Consider the following 22,159-nt stretch of genomic DNA (forward strand, 5'->3'; position numbering starts at 1 on the left):
CCAGAAATATGCCCCAAAGTAATTCCTTTGCAACTCGCACATCTATTTAAAAAAAAATGCAGTCTTCGTCTAAAACTTGCCAATGACAGAGAAACCACCATGACCTTTGGGGAATTGTTTTGGTGATGAATCACTCTCACTGTTAGATAGGCACCTAAGTGTGCAAATTGTAGATGCATTGGATGTCCGTGTAAACGTGGCCTAGAAATGTAGAGCAAATCGGTCTCCTGGTGTTCTACAGAACCGTGCATTTGGGGAGCAACACTGCACAAAAAGTTAATACTGACACTGTTATGTCCTCAAAGCTCTTTACAAGTATCAGTGGAATCATTCTGATCTCCATTAGCCTGGGGTAAACATGGAAATTACTCAACTGAAGTCAATGTCGTTATCTTGGCAACTACCGTGGCATAGAGATCAGAGTCTGGTCCAAACTAATTAATTTCATAAACGTCCCATGATATTAGTGGTGGTGTTCGTGAGGAATTGGGAAGATATGGAGAGATTAAACAAATTGCCTCGCAACACACAGAGAATCAATGGCAGAGCGAGGGTCAGAACTCTTGACCTGCAGTCCCTAGCTTTCATTAATAAAATATAATCCCTTTCTTTTTTAGTCTGAGTAATGGATTAGTGACCCAAGCACAGGACTCAGTCAAGTTCCCAATTCCCTCTGTGACATGGAGTAGATTATGTAAACTCTATCTTAGTATCCTCCTCTGTACCTGGGGACAAGGGCGGGAAAGCCCACACACCTCCCCACCTGGACTACATCTCCCACTATGCAGCAGGACCATGAACTCTTGGAATATGCCACCTTCCTTCTCCAGGAGGGAGAGACTGTGGTGCATCATGGACGATGTAGTCCAATCGAGGAGTCCAGCCTATAGAGGAGAATAGAATCCTGAAGCCCCCAAACTACAACTCCCATGAACCACCACACAAACATTTCTGAATCAAAATATGTGTGTGTTCAGGTGAAGTATTCTGGGGTTTCATTTTTTTTTCCAAAAGTCTTTTTTTTTTCCTGAAGAAATAAAGCTCATTTTCATCCTTCTCTATCTCCACCCTGTGTTCTCTCTTGCCAATACCCTAGTATTACTGAATATAAAGCATTCCCCTTCGGCATTAATATCACCATGTAGCCACTTCTATGGGTAAATAAATAACACTACACCCTGGATAACTCTCTTCTTTATAAAATCACTGTATAATTATGGTCTGATCCAAGACTTCTTGAGATCAATGGGATTGTTTCCATTTACTTCCCTGGGTTTTAGATCATGCCTTCTGTCATGTGACACTTGAAAGGGGTAGTTTTACCCAGGTGAGCTAGTTTTTGTAGGAAGTGTTTGTTTCGGAGGAATCTTTGATGGCTCCTAAAAAGTTCTAATCGCTGCCTCTTTTCTCCATGTTGGCAGACAAATTTCTACGGCACGGTGAAGACAGGTTACACCATCGGACACAGTCTCTCTCTCGTCGCTCTGACTGCTGCCATGATCATTTTGTGCCTCTTCAGGTGAGAATCTGGGAGTGGAGGGGGAGAGAAAGTGCCGGAAGGGGGGAACAGATGAGGAACTCCGAGGACCTCAGCAGATTCCTGGCTATACACTGGGAGTGGCTTGCACTTGGAACACCCAGCCACCCCTTTCAAGAGTGACATGACTCATGGCAGTGCAGGGATATATAAAGTTGAAGTTCCTCCAAGATTGACATAGTCACACATTTCGGGGTGTCACATCCGTGTGGCGCTGGAACTGAGCCATTGGCATTGGGGCATGCAAGACCTACCCTTTGCTCCCCATAGCTCAGTGAAACAGAAACAGGCAGCATGGCTCTCCAGCATGCTCTGACCTACTTTCACTGCTGAATATTGAGCCACCTCTAATATTACGGTGATGGGGTGTTAGGCCAACCCAGGAGGAATCGAGGCTCGAGCTGCTTTTGGGAGCCCGGGGACCAGTTTTAGTGCCCGGTTTGCAGCTTTTTCCTGTAGGACAATGGGCCGAGATCTTAAAGGTTTGTGATGTCTGCCGTGCTTTCAGGCTACGTCTACACTACGAGTTTTCTTGGCAAAAATATGCTAATGAGGGACTCATTTGCATAAGTAGCAACCTCATTTGCATATTTTCTGCCGATCCGGTTTTTCGCTGGGGTGTTTGCACAAAAACAAGCAGAGTGGACGTTTCCTTTTTGCGCAAAAACCCCTTTTTCCGCAAGATCGGTATACCTCCTTTTTTGGGGCATAAAGATCTTGCAGAAAAGGGGGGTTTTGCACAAAAAGAAAACATCCACCCTGCTTGTTTTTGTGCAAAAGCCCTTAGCGCAAAAAATGGATCGGCAGAAAGTATACAAATGAGATTGTGACTTTAGAGAATGGAGAAAAGACCAGAGAACCAAAAATCTAGAGAGAGAAAAGATTTGCTAGATTCTCTAGTCCATCCCCTCCAGCCAATGCCGAAGAGTGTCTCATTTTAATGCTTTTCCCCAGTCTTGTACCAAACAATGGGGCTTCCACCGTTGCCCGGGTGAAAGTATTTCACAAGCTAAAATATCTCCTCCCAGGAATGAGATATTTAAATGCTCCAGAGTATTCTGTCCACTGCTTCCAAATGACTTTGCCCAGCACTACCAGACAAGTGTATGGCTGAAGTATATAGCAAGGTGTCCCCTGCAGCCATCCATGCAACGTTCCTTAAGGGTGCTGTTTACAGTTGGCTGATTAGACCCGATTCTTAGTTAAGCTAAGACCCATTTAGGTCACAGTGGCAGCACAAATAAAGCTTTCAGGAATAACCCCCAGAGAATATCCCCTCTCACAAGGCCTCCCTGACAGACACAGAACTGAGTTAGGGGCTCTCCATCAGCTCTGCCCCCAGCCCACTGCTTTGGGGATGGATTTTAAGTGCACCCATGTCACCCTGCACTAGAAGCTACCAGGAATTGTAAGACTCAGAATGCAAATTAGAGCAGCCCCAAGACTGTTGTCAATTACACCTGGGTTGGACAGACACCTTCATGGCCCCAAAAGACGGAGAACCATCTTTGCTGCACATTCACTTTACCTCCACCCCTCCAAAGCGCAGGAACAGATTAACTGAGAATCAAGCCCATTATGTTGTTTAGAGCTGTAAAACTTGTCCATCTCCAGGCTAGGAGGCCTGTTGCTTTTAATTGCTGGGAAATACCACTTGAAAACCAGAGTTCCTCAATCCGATTGCTTCACAATCTGCTGAAGCCGAGGGGACAGAACAAGAACAGGGTTGCTCTTCATGTCAGTTACCCTCACTTATATCTTACAAGTGGAAATAGAATCCACATTGCCGTACAAAGTATGCAACAATTTATAAATTCTGGCCAGAGCAGTTCAGAAAATGGAGCTTGTCCTGAGGAAAATGTCAACTTTTTGGCAAAATATGGACAGCAGAAACCTTCTGCATAAAGCAGAAGTTTTTTCACAACAAAATCCAGTCAAAAGAGTAATATCTTTTGAGGAAGCCCTGATGTTTAAAAATGCTTCTTTCTTGATCTCCCCTCCCAACAGAAAACTGCACTGCACACGAAATTACATCCACATGCATCTCTTCATGTCTTTCATCATGAGAGCCATCGCTGTCTTCGTCAAAGACGTCATTCTCTTTGAGAACAGCGAATCGGACCACTGCTCTGTGAGCTCAGTAAGTAGTTGACTTTTGCTCTGGCTCCCTCGATGGGGGGAACAGAGTCATGACCACGGAAAGGCAGGCGGGGAAAAGCTGGGGGAAGTTTTCAGTTGTTGTCGCGCGGCCCTAGCAAGGAAACCCAAACCTGCTGGTTTCAGCACAATGGGGAGGAAGAGGTCACAACATAAATTCCTCTTTCAGCAGATGTTGCTTTTTAATTGTCAGTGCCCGGGTCTGTCTGCGGAGGTGATGAAGCAGAGTAATACATGATTAGATGACTCTGGGATCTTCTTTACTCTGCACACTGGAGCTACTGAAAAATAGTTTGCTGGCCAAACTCCACGGAGCAGACAGGATTTCCTGTTCTCTGCCCATAGCACATAATAGTCTTGCTGTCAGCCTCATAGACTTTGGTCTCATTTCCATTGTCATGGTTGTACGGCCTGGTGCTGATGGCCTGTGATGTAGATGTGGCCCCTCCTGTTCACTAGCCCAGCAAGAGGTTATTCCACATAGGGGGAGCCTGGTGACTTTTTACACAGCTGTGGGAGGCCAGGCCTTGAGGCTCCTTGGTGTGCTCTGCATTGTGTGTCAGGGTGTGTGCACCTCAGACCAGGCCCACTCAGACAAACCATCAGGAACGGGCTTTATTCTGTAAGAAACACAGAACAGGATCACAGTTCAGCAGCTCCTCCTCTGCATGCAGCCTACATGCCCCCAGCACACTCCCTGATGAGACCCTGCTGGGGGGCAGAGGGCACATCCTGGCAGGAACCAGGAAGTTCTCTCCATGTCACAGTTTGTAGTCCACAACTTGTGGTTTGCAGGGCTGGTTCTGAAGCACCCTGGACCTTGGGCTACATGGAGAAGGTGGGATTAGAGGTCTGACGGGTCCCTTCTGGCCTTAAACTCTGTGACTGTGAAAACGTACTTTCGTCCCTGTCCACCCACCCGCCGCTTCCATCGTCCGCTCTAGCCCCATGCCTTCTTTCACGTGGTCCCCTTCATGCTTGGAACAGCCTCCCAATTAATAGTTGGCAAGCAAGTTTCTTCCTAGACCACCCTGAGACCCGTCTGTCCCTTGAATTCATTCCAGCTACTAGAATGACCACCCAGGACTAAGGTTTGCTCTCAGAGTGGTTACCCATTTCTGCCTCTGAGCAGTAGGCTCTTTGAGGGTGGGGGTAAGGGTATTGTAAGCATCCTGAATGGTTACAGTGAGATATAAATAGTAATAAAGTGGCCAGAGCCGTCTGCAGCAAATAGCTGATAACGTTAATTGGAAAAGAAGCCAAAGAGCCATGAAGAGTAAGCTAACCTCCTACCCCTTCTAGCTCGGGAGGTCTCCTTCTAGCTCAGGAGTGGGCAATAATTTCTGACGGGGGGGCATTCCAAGATTTTGGAAAGTGGTCGAGGGCTGCATTCTTTTATGATATTAATGGAGGAGATGTGGGGTCTGGGATGGAGGTTGGGTGTAGAGGGGAGTTTGGGTAAGGGACTGGGGTGCAGTATGGAGATTGGAGTCTGGGAGGGAGTTTGGGTGAAGGAGGTGATTGTGACTGAGGGCAGGGGACTGGAGTGAAGGGGGTTGGGATGTGACCTAGGTTAAGAGGGGATTGTGATCTGGGGCAGGAGATTGGGGTGCCAGATCTGGGAGGGAGTATGGGTGCAAGAGGGAGACAGAGGGTTTGGGTATGTCGAGTGGAGGTAGCAGAGGGTATGGGCAGGAAGGGGATGGGGTGTCAGAGGCAGGCTGTGGTCATGAGACTTACCAGCCAGCAGCCAGCCTGACTGACTGCAAAGCTAAGGCTTGCAGAGCTTAAAATGTCTCCCAGCCAGCCAGTCTGCCTGGCCATGTGTTTCAGTGAATAACCGAACGGAGGAAAGGGGGCGTAATTCTTCTTGGCTGCCTGTTATTCAAACAAACAGCTCCCATTGGCTACTTTCTGGCCAGAAACTGGCTAATGGGATTATGCTGGGAGCGGTTCCTGAAGCTTTCCCCCTCCCCTCCAGTTTTGAAACAGGAACAGCGCCCATCAGCGCATGACACGCAGGGCTCTGGGGAAGCAGAGGAGCCTGCGTGGGGCTCCCCACTGCATCCACAAGCCGAATCCAGTGACTTGGTGGGCCAGATGCAGCCCGTGGGCCATATTTTTCCCAGGGCTGTTCTAGCCCATGAATGAGGCTAGCTGGTGGGAGACAACGTGGAAAACTTCTCCTATAACTACCCTTCCAGGAACCATTCTCTAGCTATCGGAAAGCCGCTAACCTGCTGAGGTCTTAGTTCGGCACCTTTAGAAACGTGACTGGACCAAAAGAGAAGATCATTGTGCCCACCAGCCACAAGGGCTTTTCACCCCAAGCCCTTGGCAGTTGCTGTTAGATGTTGTATTTCCAGCCGCGTCTCTTCAGAGTCAGTTCACAAGCAAGCGAAAGGCTGGATGCAACGCCCGTGTTACAAAACCATGTGGAGCAAAATTCTCCCTGCTGCCCTGGACTTCCGGTTGCCAGTTCTGCATCCACCCTGCCACCGCTGCTTGTACTGCCCGAGGCAGGAAGGTTCACTCACGCATACCCACCCACGTGCACAGATAAAAGCTGCTTTCCAAGCATTCCTATGGCTGCCTGACCACTGGCAGAGAATCCAATGAAAAGGGGCCCCAGCGCTATTGCATGGAAGGGGGATTTAGATTTGTGGAACACATTTTCCCTGTGGTAAACTCTTATGTGTGAAGAAAAAAAGTGGGAAAAAACTATTTTTAATTCCTGTTTTAATGGAAATGATATAGCAAATCGGCCTTTTCCAAAGCCTTGTACACCACAGTCCTCACTCTGGCTACAACAAGGTTATTGTGCCAAAGCAGCCGGTTTTGTGTAAAAACTGGCAGAGCGTACATGTCTCAAGCACATTTTTTGCAAGATAATTGACAGAACAGAAGGCTTTTTGTGCTACAGTTATTCCTCTCCCCACAAGGCATACTCCTTTTTGCGCTACAGCTCTTGTGCAAAAAGGCAAGTGTGGACACTCCAGAGGGGTTTTTGCACAAGAAACCCCTATCGGCAAAAGCACAGGTGCTCTGATGGCCATTCTGATGGCCAAGCAGTGTGGATGCTCTTTTGGGCAAAAGCACATTGCTTTGGCGATGCGCTTTGAGGTCTCGACGCGCTTTTGCGCAAGACATTTTTGTGCAAGAATTCTCCTGCAAAAGGCTTCTTGCGCAAAAACCCTGCAGGGTAGACGTAGCCTCCCAGTGCAACTCACTGGTCAGCACGTGACTTGACTCTGAGTTAGGCTCCAACCCTCAAAGGTGCCTAATGCTGGTTGATTTCAGTGACATTTAGGTGACTGAATGTCTCGTGGCCTACGAGCCTTACCACTGTAGAGCCAAGGTCCCAGGTTCAATCCCCAGCGGCCAGAAAAATGGTAGTTTTCACACCCATGCAAGGAGGAAATCTTTAGGGCCCACTAGTCCCTTCATAAACACCTCCAAATGCTGCAGGGAATGTGAATGGCATTTTAGGTACATATCTCATTTTAAAACCACTCTGTCCATTTGATTTGCTGCAATGGGGTGGTGTGGGTTATTTAGCCCCCAGTGGGAAACCTCAATTCCAAACTACCAGGTTTCTCATCGAGTGGGAGCAGAAAAGGAAGGACACCGGTGGCGCCAGGCAGCTGGCTTTCCGCGTGTGCTGTCGCTAAGCAGGTTTGTTGGTCTTTTCCCTGCGTGACAACCGCTGTTGTTATGGGTAAAAGAATTTTGGAGAGTAGGGAAGAGAAAAGTATTCCCAGCTCGATACACCCCGGTGCACTCAGGCCTTGGCAAACGAGACTTGTTGTCATAAGTAAATGTAGCAGGCTAAATTGACCGTGGCTTGCAGCAATTGTGGAAAGAAGCGGTGCCCCTTTGGCCTGCGTGAGGGAGATTCAATAATGAAAGCTTTACAAATGTTTCTTATGTGACAGCTGCCCAAAGCAATTAGGCACGTCACGAAACACAACGGCGAGGAGCTCTTCTAGCACACAGCAATGTGGAAGCTTGACCCTCAGGAGCAGGCTTTACTTTCCAGAGATTTTCAGCCAGGATTTCGGCTGACAGCCTGCTTTCCTTCAGTAGCTCTGGGGGAGAGGCGTTAGATAAGAAATCTAAAGATTTGCGCTAGAAATGACTTGGCAGGGGAAGTCTTGCAGTCTGTGTTATATGGGAGACCAGGCCAGGTGATCGCAGGGGTCCCTTCTGGCCCAGCAATCTACAAATAATGACTGTACACACCCACTGCTTATTGCTTCAGCTACCCAACTTCCAGTTCATTTTGAAGCTGCAAAGGAACACCTAATCGCCACTGGGCAGATTTGAACCTGAGACCTCTGGACCTTAGCGGAGGAATCTCTACAGCTTGAGCAATAGTCAGCTGGCTCTGAGCTTGGGCTGTAGAGCTCCCTTGCTCTTAGCTCTCTCTGTAAGTGGTCTAAATGCCACTGCATGGGACAGTGAACCACACTAGGACTATGTCTACACTGGCGCGATCTTGTGCTAGAGATATGCAAATGAGACTAAGCGTGGAATATCGCCACACCTCATTTGCATATCTAATGAGCCACCATTTTTGCAGAAGAGGCTCTTGCGCCAGAAGGAGCTGTCTACACTGCCCCTTTTTGCACAAGAAAAACCCTCTTGCGCAATGCTGTTATTCCTGAAAATAATCAGCGTAGCGGCCTGCGCAAGAGGGTGCAGTCAGCTCCTTCTGGCGCAAGACCCTCTTCTGCAAAAATGGTGGCTCATTAGATATGCAAATGAGGCTCGGCGATATTCCAAGCTTAGCCTCATTTGCATATCTCTGGGGCAAGATGGCGCCAGTGTAGACATAGCCGAGGTGTGTGGGTTACATACCTATCTTCTTTTTTTCACCTAGGCTCCAATTTTTTCAAGTTATTTAAGCTATGTGTAATTGTAAGCCCCTAAGTAATCACATTGACTTAGTCAGGCCACTCACATCCTTAAAGATGTGTATATGCTCACACATCTGGCTGAATCTGGGCCTAAACCTGCTATATTCTTAGACTCCAAGGCCAGAAGGGGCCTTTGTGATCATCTCATCTGGCCTCCTGCATAATCCAGCCCATTGATCTCCCCTGAGTTAATTTCTTTTGAACTAGAGCATAGATCTTCTGGCAAAGGGGGAAGAAAGCTGCTGCCTTTCAGGGGTTACAGTAACTCCTGTATCCCCATCCCATCCCGAGAGCATGCGGTCCCCAGGGAAGGATCACTGGAGATTTTTAAGAGCAGGTTAAGACTCCTGTCAGGGATGGTCTAGATGGTGCTTGGTCCTGCCGGGAGGGCAGGGGACTGGACTCGATGACCTCTTGAGGTTTCTTCCAGTTCTATGATTCTGTGACTGGGAGCCAATCTTATGGTACCCATTTGTACCCGCCGGTTTCTTGGCGTCTACGCCCCCTCCTTGCCTCACACTACAGCCATGCTGTCACTGACCGGCCTGCTCTTGCTGCTCTGCCCTTTGCAAATTGGATGGGGAGCAGCCGTGGTGGGAACGTCCCTGTTGCAGGGAGCAGCATTAGCATGGAGCAGACGTCCAGTGCAAATACAGAGCGAAGATTCCCCAAAGAAGATGTTTTGTGGAGCTGCCCCGATTCGCTCCAAACCCTGAACTGCTGTACAACACCCACCAAGCTGTTCCCACTAATGCAGAAAGGAGGAGAGGTTTGCACAGTCCTGCCTGCACTTCCCTTGTCCATGCTGAACGGACACCTTTGGCCGCTTCTTTCTGCGCGAGTGCAGTGAGCCCGAGTGGGCGCCCTGAGTGGAATATGCTCCACGGCCTCTCTGAATGAGGCCCCCTTCTTCAGGCTACATCAGGAAAGCCCTAGCTGCCTTGCAGCTGTCCCTGGCATGAGATCGGCGCCCGCAGCAAATCCTGCAGGTAACACATTTGGTCTAAACAAGCAGGATGTGTTAGACACAACAAATCCTGAATCCTGGAAGGGGTTTAGACCAGACGACCTTTGTCATGACTTCTAACCCTACGACTCTATTATTCCAAAAAGAGCCACACGGCTGTTGGTTTCCTGCGTCGCAGTAACATACCCCCGGCCATCGCATGTGTTTGTCAGGAGAAGGAAAGGAAAGCGGGAGAGAGAGAGAGAGATCCCACAAATACACGAGAAGGACAAACCCACCAAGTGAAAGGGGGTGGAGAGGGGGACATAGCGTGCTTGCCAATTTCCTTTCAAATCTCACACTAGCACTTTAAGGTTCACTTCACTAGAGTCACTGGGCCGCTGCAGAAAGGACCGGCGAGAGAGAGGAAAACAGGCTGAGACCAGAGCCCTTAATGAATGGCGTCCCTAATGATCCAAAAAAAATCGACCCTTGTTTTTAAAAAGGTGACTCTCCTGGGCGCCGGTGCCTGGGGCCCGCTGGGGATTCTGAGGGGTCCCAGAGGACTTTGGTGAGTGACACTCGCACGAGGCAACAAGCAGCTACACAAAAAGAAGGGGCTGAATGTCACAGCTCTTGCCCGTTTGCTCCGTTTGCGGCGTCGGCTCTTGTGGGGAAGAGCAGGGGCTCTGGCGTGAGCAAATGGGCAAGGACGGACAGAGAGGGCAGGTAGTGGAAGGAGCCCTCGCTTTGTCCTCTTCCCATTCGCCAGCCAGAGCAGTGAGACGGATGCACAACGCAAGGCACAAGCTGCCCTAACGAAACAGGGCAAGCAAATTCCTCCGCCTGCAGCACAATGGGAGGAGCGGTGAATTCGAGCTGCACTTTGCACTGTGGCAAGTTAGCGCAGCTGCCAACCAGCCTGACTGCAGCCGTGTTGTAAGACTGTGCTCTAGCCTAGGGAGAACACCCAACTGTGCATGCCCTTTTGGATTTTCCTTTGCTGATGCTTTTCATCCAGGCAACACGAGATCGTGTGCAGTTTGAGGCCAGGCTTGTCTTCTGAATAAATGGTTGTATAGCACCAAGCACACAGGGGTTTTGATTGCTGCCGCTAGGCATCGCTGTATTGTAAATACTTGCCCATAATAATGGTGAGGGACAATAAGAGACCCAAGGAAAAGACACGGATTATATAGGGATCCAACCGTAGGGTCTTGACCATTTTTCCCATTAAAACCATCGTGCCACTTTACCAGAACACCACGTCTACGTCTACACTGGGATGATTTTCCGGAAATGCTTTTAACGGAAAAGTTTTCCGTTAAAAGCATTTTTGGAAAAGCACGTCTAGATTGGCAGGATGCTTTTCCGCAAAAGCACTTTTTGCGGAAAAGAGTCCGTGGCCAATCTAGACGTGGTTTTCCGCAAAAAAGCCCCGATCGCCATTTTCGCGATCGGGGCTTTTTTGCGGAAAACAGTACTGTGCTGGCCCTTTTGCGCAAAAGTCTTTCGGAAAAAGACTTTTGCCCGAACGGGAGCAGCATAGCATTTCCGGAAAAGCACTGATGATTTTACAGGAGATCGTCAGTGATTTTCCGGAAATTCAAGCGGCCAGTGTAGACAGTTGGCAAGTTTTTCCGCAAAATCATCTGATTTTGTGGAAAAACTTGCCAGTCTAGATACAGCCCACTTGTCATCACCTACGGCTCCCAACTTAAACCTGTCCAACACATTATCAATAAACTACAGCGTATACTGGAACAGGATACTAAACTCCGAGAGGCTCCGGGAGACAGACCCATAGTATCCTATAGACAACCACCTAACCTCAAGATGATTCTTACCAACAATCACAGGACATACCACACTAATACCAACCCTGGTACCTTCCCTTGCAACAAACCCTGTTGCCGGCTTTGTCCACATATTCACTCTGCTGATACCATTATTGGACCTAACCAAGTGAGTTATAAGATCAAGAACACATATTCCTGCGCATCCAGAAATATAATTTATGCAATCATGTGCCGAAAGTGTCCGTCTGCTATGTACATTGGACAAACTTCCCAGACACTTCGCCAAAGAATCAATGCCCACAAAACAGATATCAGACAGGATCACAAAGAAAAAACAGTTTCTTGCCATTTCAACCAGAAAGGACATTGTCTCAATGACTTGATTACCTGCATCCTGCTTCAAAGACCTTTTAAGACTACACTTGAAAGAGAATCCTCTGAACTGTCATTCATGCTTAAATTCGACACTTTACACCGAAGCTTAAACAGACATTAATTATCTTACCCATTACAAAGATAGCTTCCCCAATTATCACCTCTAATATCATTAGCTCACAGACATTTACCTCCCCCAGCATCCCCCTTCTGTTCTGAAATCAGATTTGGCCTTTTCATATGTGTTCATTTTTTTTAATTGTATCCTTTGGTATATATGGTTGTGACAGTTTTCTTCCACTATTTGATCTGAGGAAGTGGGTCTGGCCCACGAAAGCTCATCACCTAATAAACCATCTTGTTAGTCTTTAAAGTGCTACATAGTCCTGTTTTTTGTTTCAGCGCCAGAGAGAGTGCATCAGTGTCGCGACTTGGCTTTCTCGTGTAGAAATTAGAGCTGGGCACTTTGGAGGGTTTTCTAGTCCTTTGTTTATTTTAAAAGCTTTCACGTGACAAACAGGTATTGGGCAAGAAGCTCGTTATAAAGATGTGCTTTGTTCTGGAGCTAAAGGAAGGACAAGGAGCCCCATTCCTGCCGGTTATTACCGAGGTCTTTCTGTTTTTATTGCAGTTTCTAAACTTGGCTTTCTGTTAAACTAGTCAACTCGAGAGCCAGCCAGTTCTAGACGCAACTCTGGGTACAGTCATGTGACTTGTCAGCAGAACCCACACTCTTTTTCATAACGGCCAATTCCACAAGGCCTAATTCTCTTCTCACATGGTCTGAATCCGGAGAAGCTAACTCCACGGAAGCCAATGGAATGAGGAAACCACTGTGGGAAGCTAACTGGGCCCAAGGAAGGGAGGGCAAAGAGCCTTAGCTGATGCAAACTGGCATCGCTCCACTGACTTTACTAGAGTCCCACGGCTTTGTGCCTGCTGAGGAACTTGCCCTGACCTGGGTGTATGGATGGGATGCTCGTGCAATGCCGGAAGCCACACTGGGTTGTCTGGCCTGAGCTGTGTATTAATAGAGACGGATTTTAAATGTCTTGACATTTAAATCCTTTGGGCTGACGCGAGGAGGATTAAATAAGAAAGAAAGGGCACAGTTGCACAATGGGGCCTACAGCTCCATTTGGGTCAGGCTGCCGCCTACAGCGTCATATGAATCAGCGGCAAAACTCCCATTCACTTTAGTGGGACCAGGATCGAGGTCTCTTCCCAGTCGCCCCAGTCCCTGTGCTGCAGAGGGCACGGTTTGGCCTACTCCCTGTCTCTCTGTAGACGTCCTGTGTCTCTCGTGACAGCAGTAATGAACCCGTATCTCTGCACCAGAGACGGCCCTGAGCATGGGCCTCCAGCTGGACCCTGCGGCACAAACCTGTCTCTCAAGCATCTCATCTAGGATGGAGGAGATTGGGGACCCCGTGGGAGAGCGACCGCAAAGGCTGAGCCACGTGGGACCATGAAGCATACCTGCCCCCGGCGTACCAAGACTCCTGATCCCAGGGAGTTCCTTGAAGTCTTTTCATGGGTGATGCAAAATTCCCTCTTGGCGGAAGAATCTCCGCGCTTCATCTGTCACATGCTGAAGCCCATGGGAGCTGCAGCGTAAGGGGCTCAGTTAGAAGCCTCTTTGCTTGTATCAGCACCACATTTTAAGGGCCTCTGGGGGCTCTGTGGACACGCACAGATACTAATCTCCCCTCCTCAGTGGCCTACTGTGCAGGCCCCGGGCAGGCAAACGCTGAGAATTCAGCGAGCTCAGCCATTCAGCTCTTACTGTCTCGTGACCTTAAAATGCCAAGGGGGAGTTTTCTGAAGCACCTGGGAGATTTAGGTGCATGAGTCCCATTGAACTGGACCTGGCTTCCCCTTTATCATAGGACAGAGGACGTTAAGTCAGGACAGGGGGAGTTGTAAACCCATTGAATCCAGGTTACAGCAGCAATAAAGGAAGACAGGGAATAAAGAGAGGGGTTTTCCCAGCTCTTTCTAATTTGCTTGGATTTGTAGTTTACTTTTGCTGCCGATATCCAAGAGCGGAGATGGGGTAGGGCGGGCTCTGCTATTTTTCAATCCGTTGGAAGCTCAGCCCCTGGAAACTAACAGTCTCAGGAACTGAACACCCTCAGCTCCCATCAACCTCATCAGGAATTTCTGAAAATTAGTCCCTGGAGGTGAAATCTTGAAGTCGATGGAGTTTTGCCACTGGCTTCAGGAAGAAAGGATTCCCTCCCCGGTGGCCAGGCTTGGCTCTGCCACAAAGGGCAGAGCAGACCAGTGGCTCAGGGGAGCAATAGACGGGAGGCAGCCGTGGGGTGAGAGCCTCATTTTCAGAAGCGCTCCCTAGCCTTGCTGTCCAGACTGCTGGAGACACATCACTTCCATATGAGCATCGACAGAGCAGGAGTTTTGCTGCCCACCCTCCCAAGCCAAGCACCCAAGGGTTAGGAGATGGCAGCTCATAGTCAGCCACCCCTAAAGTGGACGAGAAGGGAATAGTACCTGAGATGGTACAGATTCAATGGGGCTCTTTTTAGGCCACCTATTCAAGAGAGGACCATACCAGAATCAGCAATCCTGGCTGGACTTCCAACCCACGTTCCCCAGTAAGGACACCCTGTGGGTTTGCAAATGTGAACCGCTCTGACATCCTCCAGTTGGTGAGAGCTCGCCCTGCCCCCAGGACCCATCTGCTAGGTAAGCAGAGCCACAGCACAACAAACTCCACTCCTGCCTCCCTCCCACCCCCAGCCCGACTCCTGACAGGCCTCTTCTGCAGGTGGCTGGCTGAGGAGCTGGTTACACTGGCTCTGTGCTGGCGGAGATCTGATCCGTTTGCCTTCCACTGTGTCTCCTGCATGGGCTTAGTACGCACACAGAAAGGACGGCGTGGACTGCTCCTCAGTGTTTTCAGAAAGGAACTAGGAACATAATGCCAGGCTCATCTGCCCCATCAGCCTTCCCTCAGGACAGACAGTAACGCCCTGGCTAATAAGCCATAGTGCCCCATCAGTACAGATTGGACCTCCCTGGTCCGGCACCCTCGGAACCTGACTGGTCTCAGAAGAGGGATTTTGCTGGACCAAGGGAGGTCACTGCTGCTGGTCCTACCCCCTGCACTGTACCCCCACAGGCTTCCTAGCTGCCCCCTCAGAATTCAGCTGAGCCTCCCCTCCCCCCTTTCACCCCCAGCCCAGCTGAGTCGCACACTCGGCTTCCAGGCTCCCACGCCGCCCCTCTCCACAGCCCACCTGAGCTACCTGCTGCTCCTCCCTCCCTGGAACATCTGTGGTCCGGCTGGATCACGGATGTTGCTGGATCAAAGAATTCTGGTTAATAGAAGTGCAACCCGTACCTCATCCAAAAGAAAACCTACCCTATGGAATGCAACCCTAGCAAGAGCCAAGCAGAAGGTATTGTCCCACTAGGAGAGAAAAATCTGTATATGGAATCTAATTCTAATCGGATACCTAGGTGCAACTCTAATTGAACTCAGTGGAAGATGCCTTATGTCGCTGAATGCAGTATGGACGTTTATACAGTGGTTGGTGCTCTATTGGTATATTGATTCCTTAGATCTGAGGCTGAAATAATGAGATCACACCATGTCACACCACTTTTTCACACCATAAAATCTGATGAGCAGCCCAGCGCTCCAGTTATGACAGCCCTGTTATTATTTAGTACCATAATACCTCGAGGCCTCCCTCGCAGGGCAGACACACCACGAAAAGACACTCTCTGTCTCAAACAGCATGTAATACCCATGTAAGATGAGAGCCAACAAGTGGCTACCACGGGGGAGAAAAGATAAACAGCAAAAGTATAAATGTTCCCCTGATGCATTTGAACATGGGGAGAATTTGCAGACCCAAATGCAGAGCAATATAATCCTTGACATGCAAAACCTAATAATTACCTCTTGTTACACCCCAAATCTACCACCCACTTCCTGCACTCCTAAGCGTACATCTGGAGTGTTGAAATTAACTAGTGTCACCAACTGTGATCTATACTTAGGATAACAGCAGAAGGGGAAGTATCTAGTGTCTTCCCAGTTGATAGCAATCTGTGCATTAAATCTGCCTTTTTAACCTTTTTTTTTTCCTCAAGCCTTGCACCTGACTTGCCGATATCATAGAAATCTCTTCTTGGTTCGCTGGTTGATCAGGTTAATTCAGAAGGCAGCAGCTTAAACAGCTGGGTCCAAAGGGACGGCTTGTCAGATGAAAGCCAGCGCGGTCTGTGAAAAGCCATCGGGAAGGTGTGAATCACGCAGCCCCTCTCAAAGGCATCCATTCATCTTCTGGGGAGGGTTGAGAGCTGTGGCCGGTGCCACGTGAGTGCTCCATGTTCAGAAAAGAGCATCGTCTCTTCCCCCTGGGATGCTGCCTTGTTCAATATCTGCAATTACAAAATGCCAAGAGCCTGCTGAATCAGCCTGTGGAATCCAAGAACCAGCTGAGCCAGAGCATTTCTCCCACACTTACCTGATTGCTCCTGGCAGCGGTTCACAAAATAGGTTACATTGCAGGCACGCAGACATGGGCAAATAAGGCTTCAGCTGGCCTCCTGGCTGGGAAGGAAGTTAACACTTTGCCTGCTTGCTGTGTTCTAGGCATAGCCCAGCAACAGGGACACCAATGAGGAAACAATAGTAAGCATCTAAGTAAAATGTAGGAAGCAAAAGCAACTTGGTCTAGGGCAGTGATGGGCAGCCTGCAGCTGTTCGGGCTTCTGCGTCATCCTGCAAGACGTTTAGTTTGCCAATGGCCCATGAGCAAAGTTGCTAGATTCTTGCGGATTTCCTTCCACGTGGTTTTTTCCCTACTGGTATGACTACAGTGGTGCACACCTAAAGCAAGGCCACGTGAAGTGAGGTTCATGCTCATTGTACACAGCGATGACTGTGAGAGCCCTGTGCATCCAGTCTAAGCGCTGCCATGGTTCAGTCGGCGCACCCTGCAAATTCTCGGTACACAAGTGCAGTGAGCAAAACTACCCCGTCCCGGGAGACTGTCTTGGTTGCAACAATCTTGTGACCCATGGAGATGATGAGAGGCACGCATGTGGCCACTCACTAGCCTCGGTTGCCTATCACTGGTCTAGAAAAAAGAGCAGCATCCACTATGGGCAAATGCAGAGCGAGTCTTTTTAATTTGTGGTTGATGCCTCGGTGCTTTGGGGTGGGTCCCCGTGAAATAGTTTAGTCTGGATAGAGTTTACTTGCTGAGACTACATGAGCCAGTTGTGTCCAGTTCAAGGAAGACTGCTGCCGTAATGGGCATTGCAGGCAGATTACGCTGTGATACATGCGGTGGGCACTTCCAGGTTCAGCCCACCAGCTCTACTGCTGCACATAGCATGGGCAGAGCTCACCTGCCGTGCTGCCAAATGAGTCAGGTTCATCCAGATTGCAATTAACGGCCAGGTGCTTCCAGGTGGAATGTGCCTGCGGGAAGGAAAGCTTAGACTAAATGTGGCTCTATCCATATGATTCTGCATCCACGAGTGTTAAGTACCATTCATGGAGCACTCTCATTGGTCACAGTAAGACGAACATTGTCTGCAAGTACAGGTTGAACCTCTCTAATCGGCTACCCTCAGGACCAGACAGCAGGTCAATGTTGTCTAGCAGCATTGTCAACACTTCCACTGCTTACTGGGCTCTTAGAAGACATTTAGGGGTAAATTAGAGCTAAATAACAGCACAGAACACTGAGAGCCAGGATAGGTGGCTGTAAGCAAACCTAATGGGACTGCGGGAAACTTGGTCACACCCATAGTAAGTAGACATCTGGCTAACTAAAATCATGCTGGACCATGGATGTTGCCAGACCAGAGAGTCCCGGACTAGAGAGGTTCAACCTGTAACAGAGCCATCTAGAAGTAAATGGTTCCGGGCCATTTACACTGAAGTGAAGCAGGAGAAATTCTAATGAATCTTGTGTGAATGAGACGGACATTTTGGTCCATGATATATAGCAAGCGGATCATTTCTGTTCACCCTAAGTTTTAATCTGGATTCCAGCACTAACTCCATTGGTGACCTTTAGGAAGTCACCTAATGCCCACATTTTCAAAGTAGACTCAGTTTGTGTCTCAGTTATTGGGTGTCCTGCTTCAGACATAGTTATCATAGCAGTTGCATCCAGGGAAAAGGGTTTGTGTGATGCAAATGGCAATTCTAGCTGTTGGTTCTAGAGGAAGGTTTTGCATGTCGCACACAACAATAACGGTAGATACTGAGGCACATAGCTCTCCTTGAAAACAATGGGAGTTAAGCCTCAACTTCTGTCACTTGCTCCCTGAGGGTCTGGTTTTCAAATATGCTGAGCGTCCAGATTCCATCAACGTGGCTTGGGGTCACGGGAGCTCAGAACCTTTGATAATCAGGTTTAGTTAACTAAAATCAAGCGCCTAAAAACTGCTTGCTCCCTTGCAAAAGCCTGGCTGAGTGGCGCAGAAGTCAGCCGAGTGCCATGGCGGGAGGCGAAGGGGGACAGGGTGGTGACGTACATGGCCAGGGGGTGGGGCCTGGACCTGGGCGAGCGTGCATCCCCGACGGAGACAGAGGAGAGCGGAGAGAGAGTGAGAGGCAGGAGGGGGAGAAGAAAAAGAGAGAGAGACAGAAGGTGGAGGAGAGCTGAGAGAGAGAGGGGGAGGCAGTAGGAGGAGGAGAGAGAGAGAGACATAGAGCAAGAGACCAGAGGCTCAGGAGAGAAGACCAACATGGAGGAGAGACCTGAAAATCCCGTCTTATGACGGGCTAATTGGCTAGTATACTAATAGTTGTCAACGAACAGACTCGCCGCTGCACCACTGCGCCTTATGTAAGCCATGGCAAGGTGCTAACACCCATTAAGTGCCCTGGATTTCCAGTGCCCCGCCATGGTCAGTAGGCAATCACCCTTCGAGGTGCACTGTTATACATAGGTACAAACAAGTCATACATCACTGATGTATCAGGTTGCCACCTTCTGTTACATGGTTATCGCCCCTTACCTCGTACAAGGGGGTTACTTACTGTTTTTCATGCTTTCAACTTACTATCATGCTGTCAACTTCAACCCGGTCCTGAACCTAGGTCAGTATGTACTTTATTTGTGGGGATGCGGTTGGTACCAAGATGTTTCTTAGTGAGACATTCTTCTATGACCCCTCTGGCATGTGCTTGCAGCCTGTGCTTGGTACCTGTACCTGGTACTTTATGCTTGACCTGGCTTATATTATTTCTCTTTAGTCAAGCCTCTTTCCTGCCTGCAGTTTCACTGAGCAAAAATCTTGCTCACTCGATTTCAGGCCTGCTGATTTTATGTTACTAACCCACAACTTACTACATCTGCCACACTGGGCTGGAGTTCTGTTTAGCTGGCCTCACCCATTATTCCTTAAACACTTTGGGCCAAACACTGATTGGCAGCAACACAATTGATTTCAACAGTGTTGCCCCTGTTTACACTAGGTATGGATTTGGCCTTGTTTGCTCTCTGTTACAGCCCCATCTGCACAGCCGGGCGTGTCAGTCAGGCTGTAGAGACTCTTCTATTCCACTGCAGGTAGGTTCTCAGGCCTCCGGGAGCGCTTTGCTGTGACTCCTCTGTCAGCCCAGGAGGGTCCCTATTCAATCAGCAGTCACGATTCCACCACACAAACCAGAGAGCTCACCCCTACCACGGTTAGCAAACATAACCCTAACCCCACCAGGACCAAACCTGGTCCTGCCATGAGGGCAGGGGACTGGACTCGATGACCTCTCCCTTCCAGTCCTAGTATTCTATGGGTATGTCTACACTACAAAGTTAATTCGAACTTACAGCCGTTCATTCGAATTAACTTTCATGGGGGCTACACATGCAAACAGCTATTTCGAATTTAATTCGAAATAGCGGAGCACTTAATTCGAACTAGGTAAACCTCATTCTACGAGGAGTAACGCCTAGTTCGAATTAAGTAGTTCAAATTAAGGGCTGTGTAGCCACTTAATTCGAACTAGTTGGAGGGTAGCCCTCCCCAGGTTGCTCTGGTGGCCACTCTGGGCCAAACCAAGAAAACTCTTCTGCCCCCCTCCTGGCCACGGTCTGGCTACGGTGCTTGTGCCAGTTGCAAGCCTGCCAGCACCCAGCCAGCAGACCCTACACCTGGCACGGCATGAGCCAGCCACCCGCTGCCACCCAGCCCTCCGCCTCTTCCCAGGACCAGGCTGATGGCTCCCAGGAGCCTGCCCGGGGCCACAAGAGGCGGGCGTCCGCCTGGTCTAGTGTGGAGATCGTGGACCTCATCAAGGTTTGGGGAGAGGCCTCCTACGTCCACAATCTCCGCACTAGGTACAGGAATACAGCTGTCTACAGCCGCCTACAGCTGCATGGCAGACAGCCTGTCCCCCAGAGGCCACATGCAAACCCGGGAGCAGGTCCACTGCAAAATAAAGGACCTGTGGCAGACCTACTCCAGGGTCTCCCAGCGAGGGGCCAACCCAGAGGCATGCCCTCATTATGAGTCCCTGGACCGCATCCTGGGGGTTCACGCAGTCCATGCCCCCCGGGTGGTGATTGACCCCAGAGCAGAGGGACCCGTCCCAGACACGGAGGAGGAGGAAGAGGATGCCGAGAGCCAGGAGACTGCAAGGAGCCTGCCCAGGACCCAGGACCCCCGAGGCACCCCACGGAGCACATTGGCTGTGTCGTCCGAGGCCGGGGAGGGCTCCACATGTGAGTGCCATCATGCTCCCCTTATGTGTATGGGGAGGTGGGGGGAAAGGGATCCCAGGGACTGTGTGCCTGGGCCTTGCCCACCCTGGAGCAGCAGCTGGGTGTCATGCAGGGGCTTTGGCCCGTTCCCCACAGGACGACCTCGCCTTGCAGAGGGGGGCTGGATTTCACCCACTGTGTCCCCAGGGAGAACTGACCACTGCTCTTGTTTCACCACAGCCGCAGCACCTGGGACTGCAGGGTGCACCATCCCACCTGCAACAGCCACCCGCACCTGGACCAGCAGGTGCACCAGGAACCTGGAGGACTACCAGCGGCAGCACCTGCGGCTACTGGAGCACCAGCTCTGCACCCAGGACCACTGGATCCGGGAGGACCTGCAGCAGCAGCAGTGGAGCTTGGAGGTGCTGGAGGAGCAGGGCCGTGCCCTCAGAGGTCACCTCCAGACTTTGGTGGACAGGTTCCTGCCTCCTCCTGCTTCAGCCCCTGTGGCCGCCCCAGCTCTCATTCCTCCTCCCACCCCTGCTCCCCCTCCCGCTTCCTCCACACCCCCAGTCCCTCCTGCCCCACCCTCCACACCCACTCCCCCCTGACGCCACCACACCCGCAGTGCTGTGAGATGGCAGAGCCAGCAGGACCCCCAACCCTGAGCTTTCCCTTCCCTTCCTCAACTTCCTCCCCCTTCCAGATCCCTCCTCCCAGGTTTCCCCCTCCCCTCTCCCACCCTCATTCTTCCCTCCCCCCACCCCAGTTATGTACAATAAAGAGAAGGTTTTTTGGCAAAACGTGTGTGTTTATTTTACATTAGGAAGGGGGGTTAGAGAGGGGAAAGGGGAAGGAGGGGAGGGTAGAAGAAGGCCCCAGTGGGGCATGCAGGGAGAGTTCAGTCCTCCTCTACCTGGAAGCTCTCCCGCAGAGCTTCCCTGATCTGGGTGGCCCCCCCCCCGCTGGGCCTCCCAAACTGCAGCGGTGCAGGGCTGCATGTACTGGCCAGCCATGCGCTCAGCCTCAGCCATCCAGGCTGGCAGGAAAGCCTCCCCCTTACGCTCACATAAATTATGCAGCGCACAACATGCTGCCACCACGGGAGGGATATTGTGCTTGGTGAGGTCGAGGCAGGTGAGGAGACATCTAAATCAGGCTTTCAGGCATCCGAAGGCCCCCTCAACCTCGATGTGGGCCCTGGTCAGCCTGCCAATGAAGGCCTGCCGGGAGGGGTTCAGGTGCCCCGTGTACGGCTTCATCAGCCAGGGCTCTGGAGGGTAGGCTGCATCCCCCACCAGGCAGACAGGCATGTCCACATCCCCGACCCTGATGTGGCGGTCGGGGAAGAAGGTCCCGGCGTGCAGCCTTTGACACATGGAGGAGTTCCGGAACACCCTGGCGTCGTGTGCCTTGCCAGACTAGCCCACATTAATGTCCGTGAACTGGCCCCGGTGGCCAGACACGGCCTGCAGGAGGATGGAGAAGTACCCCTTGTAGTTGATGTACTGGGAGGCCTGCTGTTCCGGGGCACGGATGGGGATGTGCATCTCATCAATGGCCCCCCCACAGTTGGTGAAGCCGAGGGCGCCGAACCCCTGGATGACCTCATACGGGTCGGCGAGGCGGACCACCCTGCAGAGCAGCACCCAGTTGATGGCCTTGACCACCTGCAGAGAGATATACAAAACCGTGAATCACTGAGGCGCCTGGATGGCTGGGAG

General features: G+C 50.4%; 1 protein-coding gene across 1 annotated transcript in view; it reads left to right on the top strand.

Moving 5' to 3' along the window:
- The window catches only part of VIPR1 (vasoactive intestinal peptide receptor 1), a 179,386-nt gene that overhangs the window by 127,617 nt on the left and 29,610 nt on the right, over positions 1 to 22,159 (top strand). Inside the window, exons 5-6 of the mRNA XM_075922882.2 lie at positions 1,422 to 1,519; positions 3,545 to 3,677. Coding sequence (XP_075778997.1) covers positions 1,422 to 1,519; positions 3,545 to 3,677 — 231 coding nt within the window. The remainder of the gene's footprint in view (positions 1 to 1,421; positions 1,520 to 3,544; positions 3,678 to 22,159) is intronic.

The sequence above is a fragment of the Pelodiscus sinensis genome, chromosome 2 (assembly GCF_052426305.1).
Source record: "Pelodiscus sinensis isolate ZL-2025 chromosome 2, ASM5242630v1, whole genome shotgun sequence".
In the NCBI taxonomy this organism is placed as follows: Eukaryota; Metazoa; Chordata; order Testudines; family Trionychidae; genus Pelodiscus; species Pelodiscus sinensis.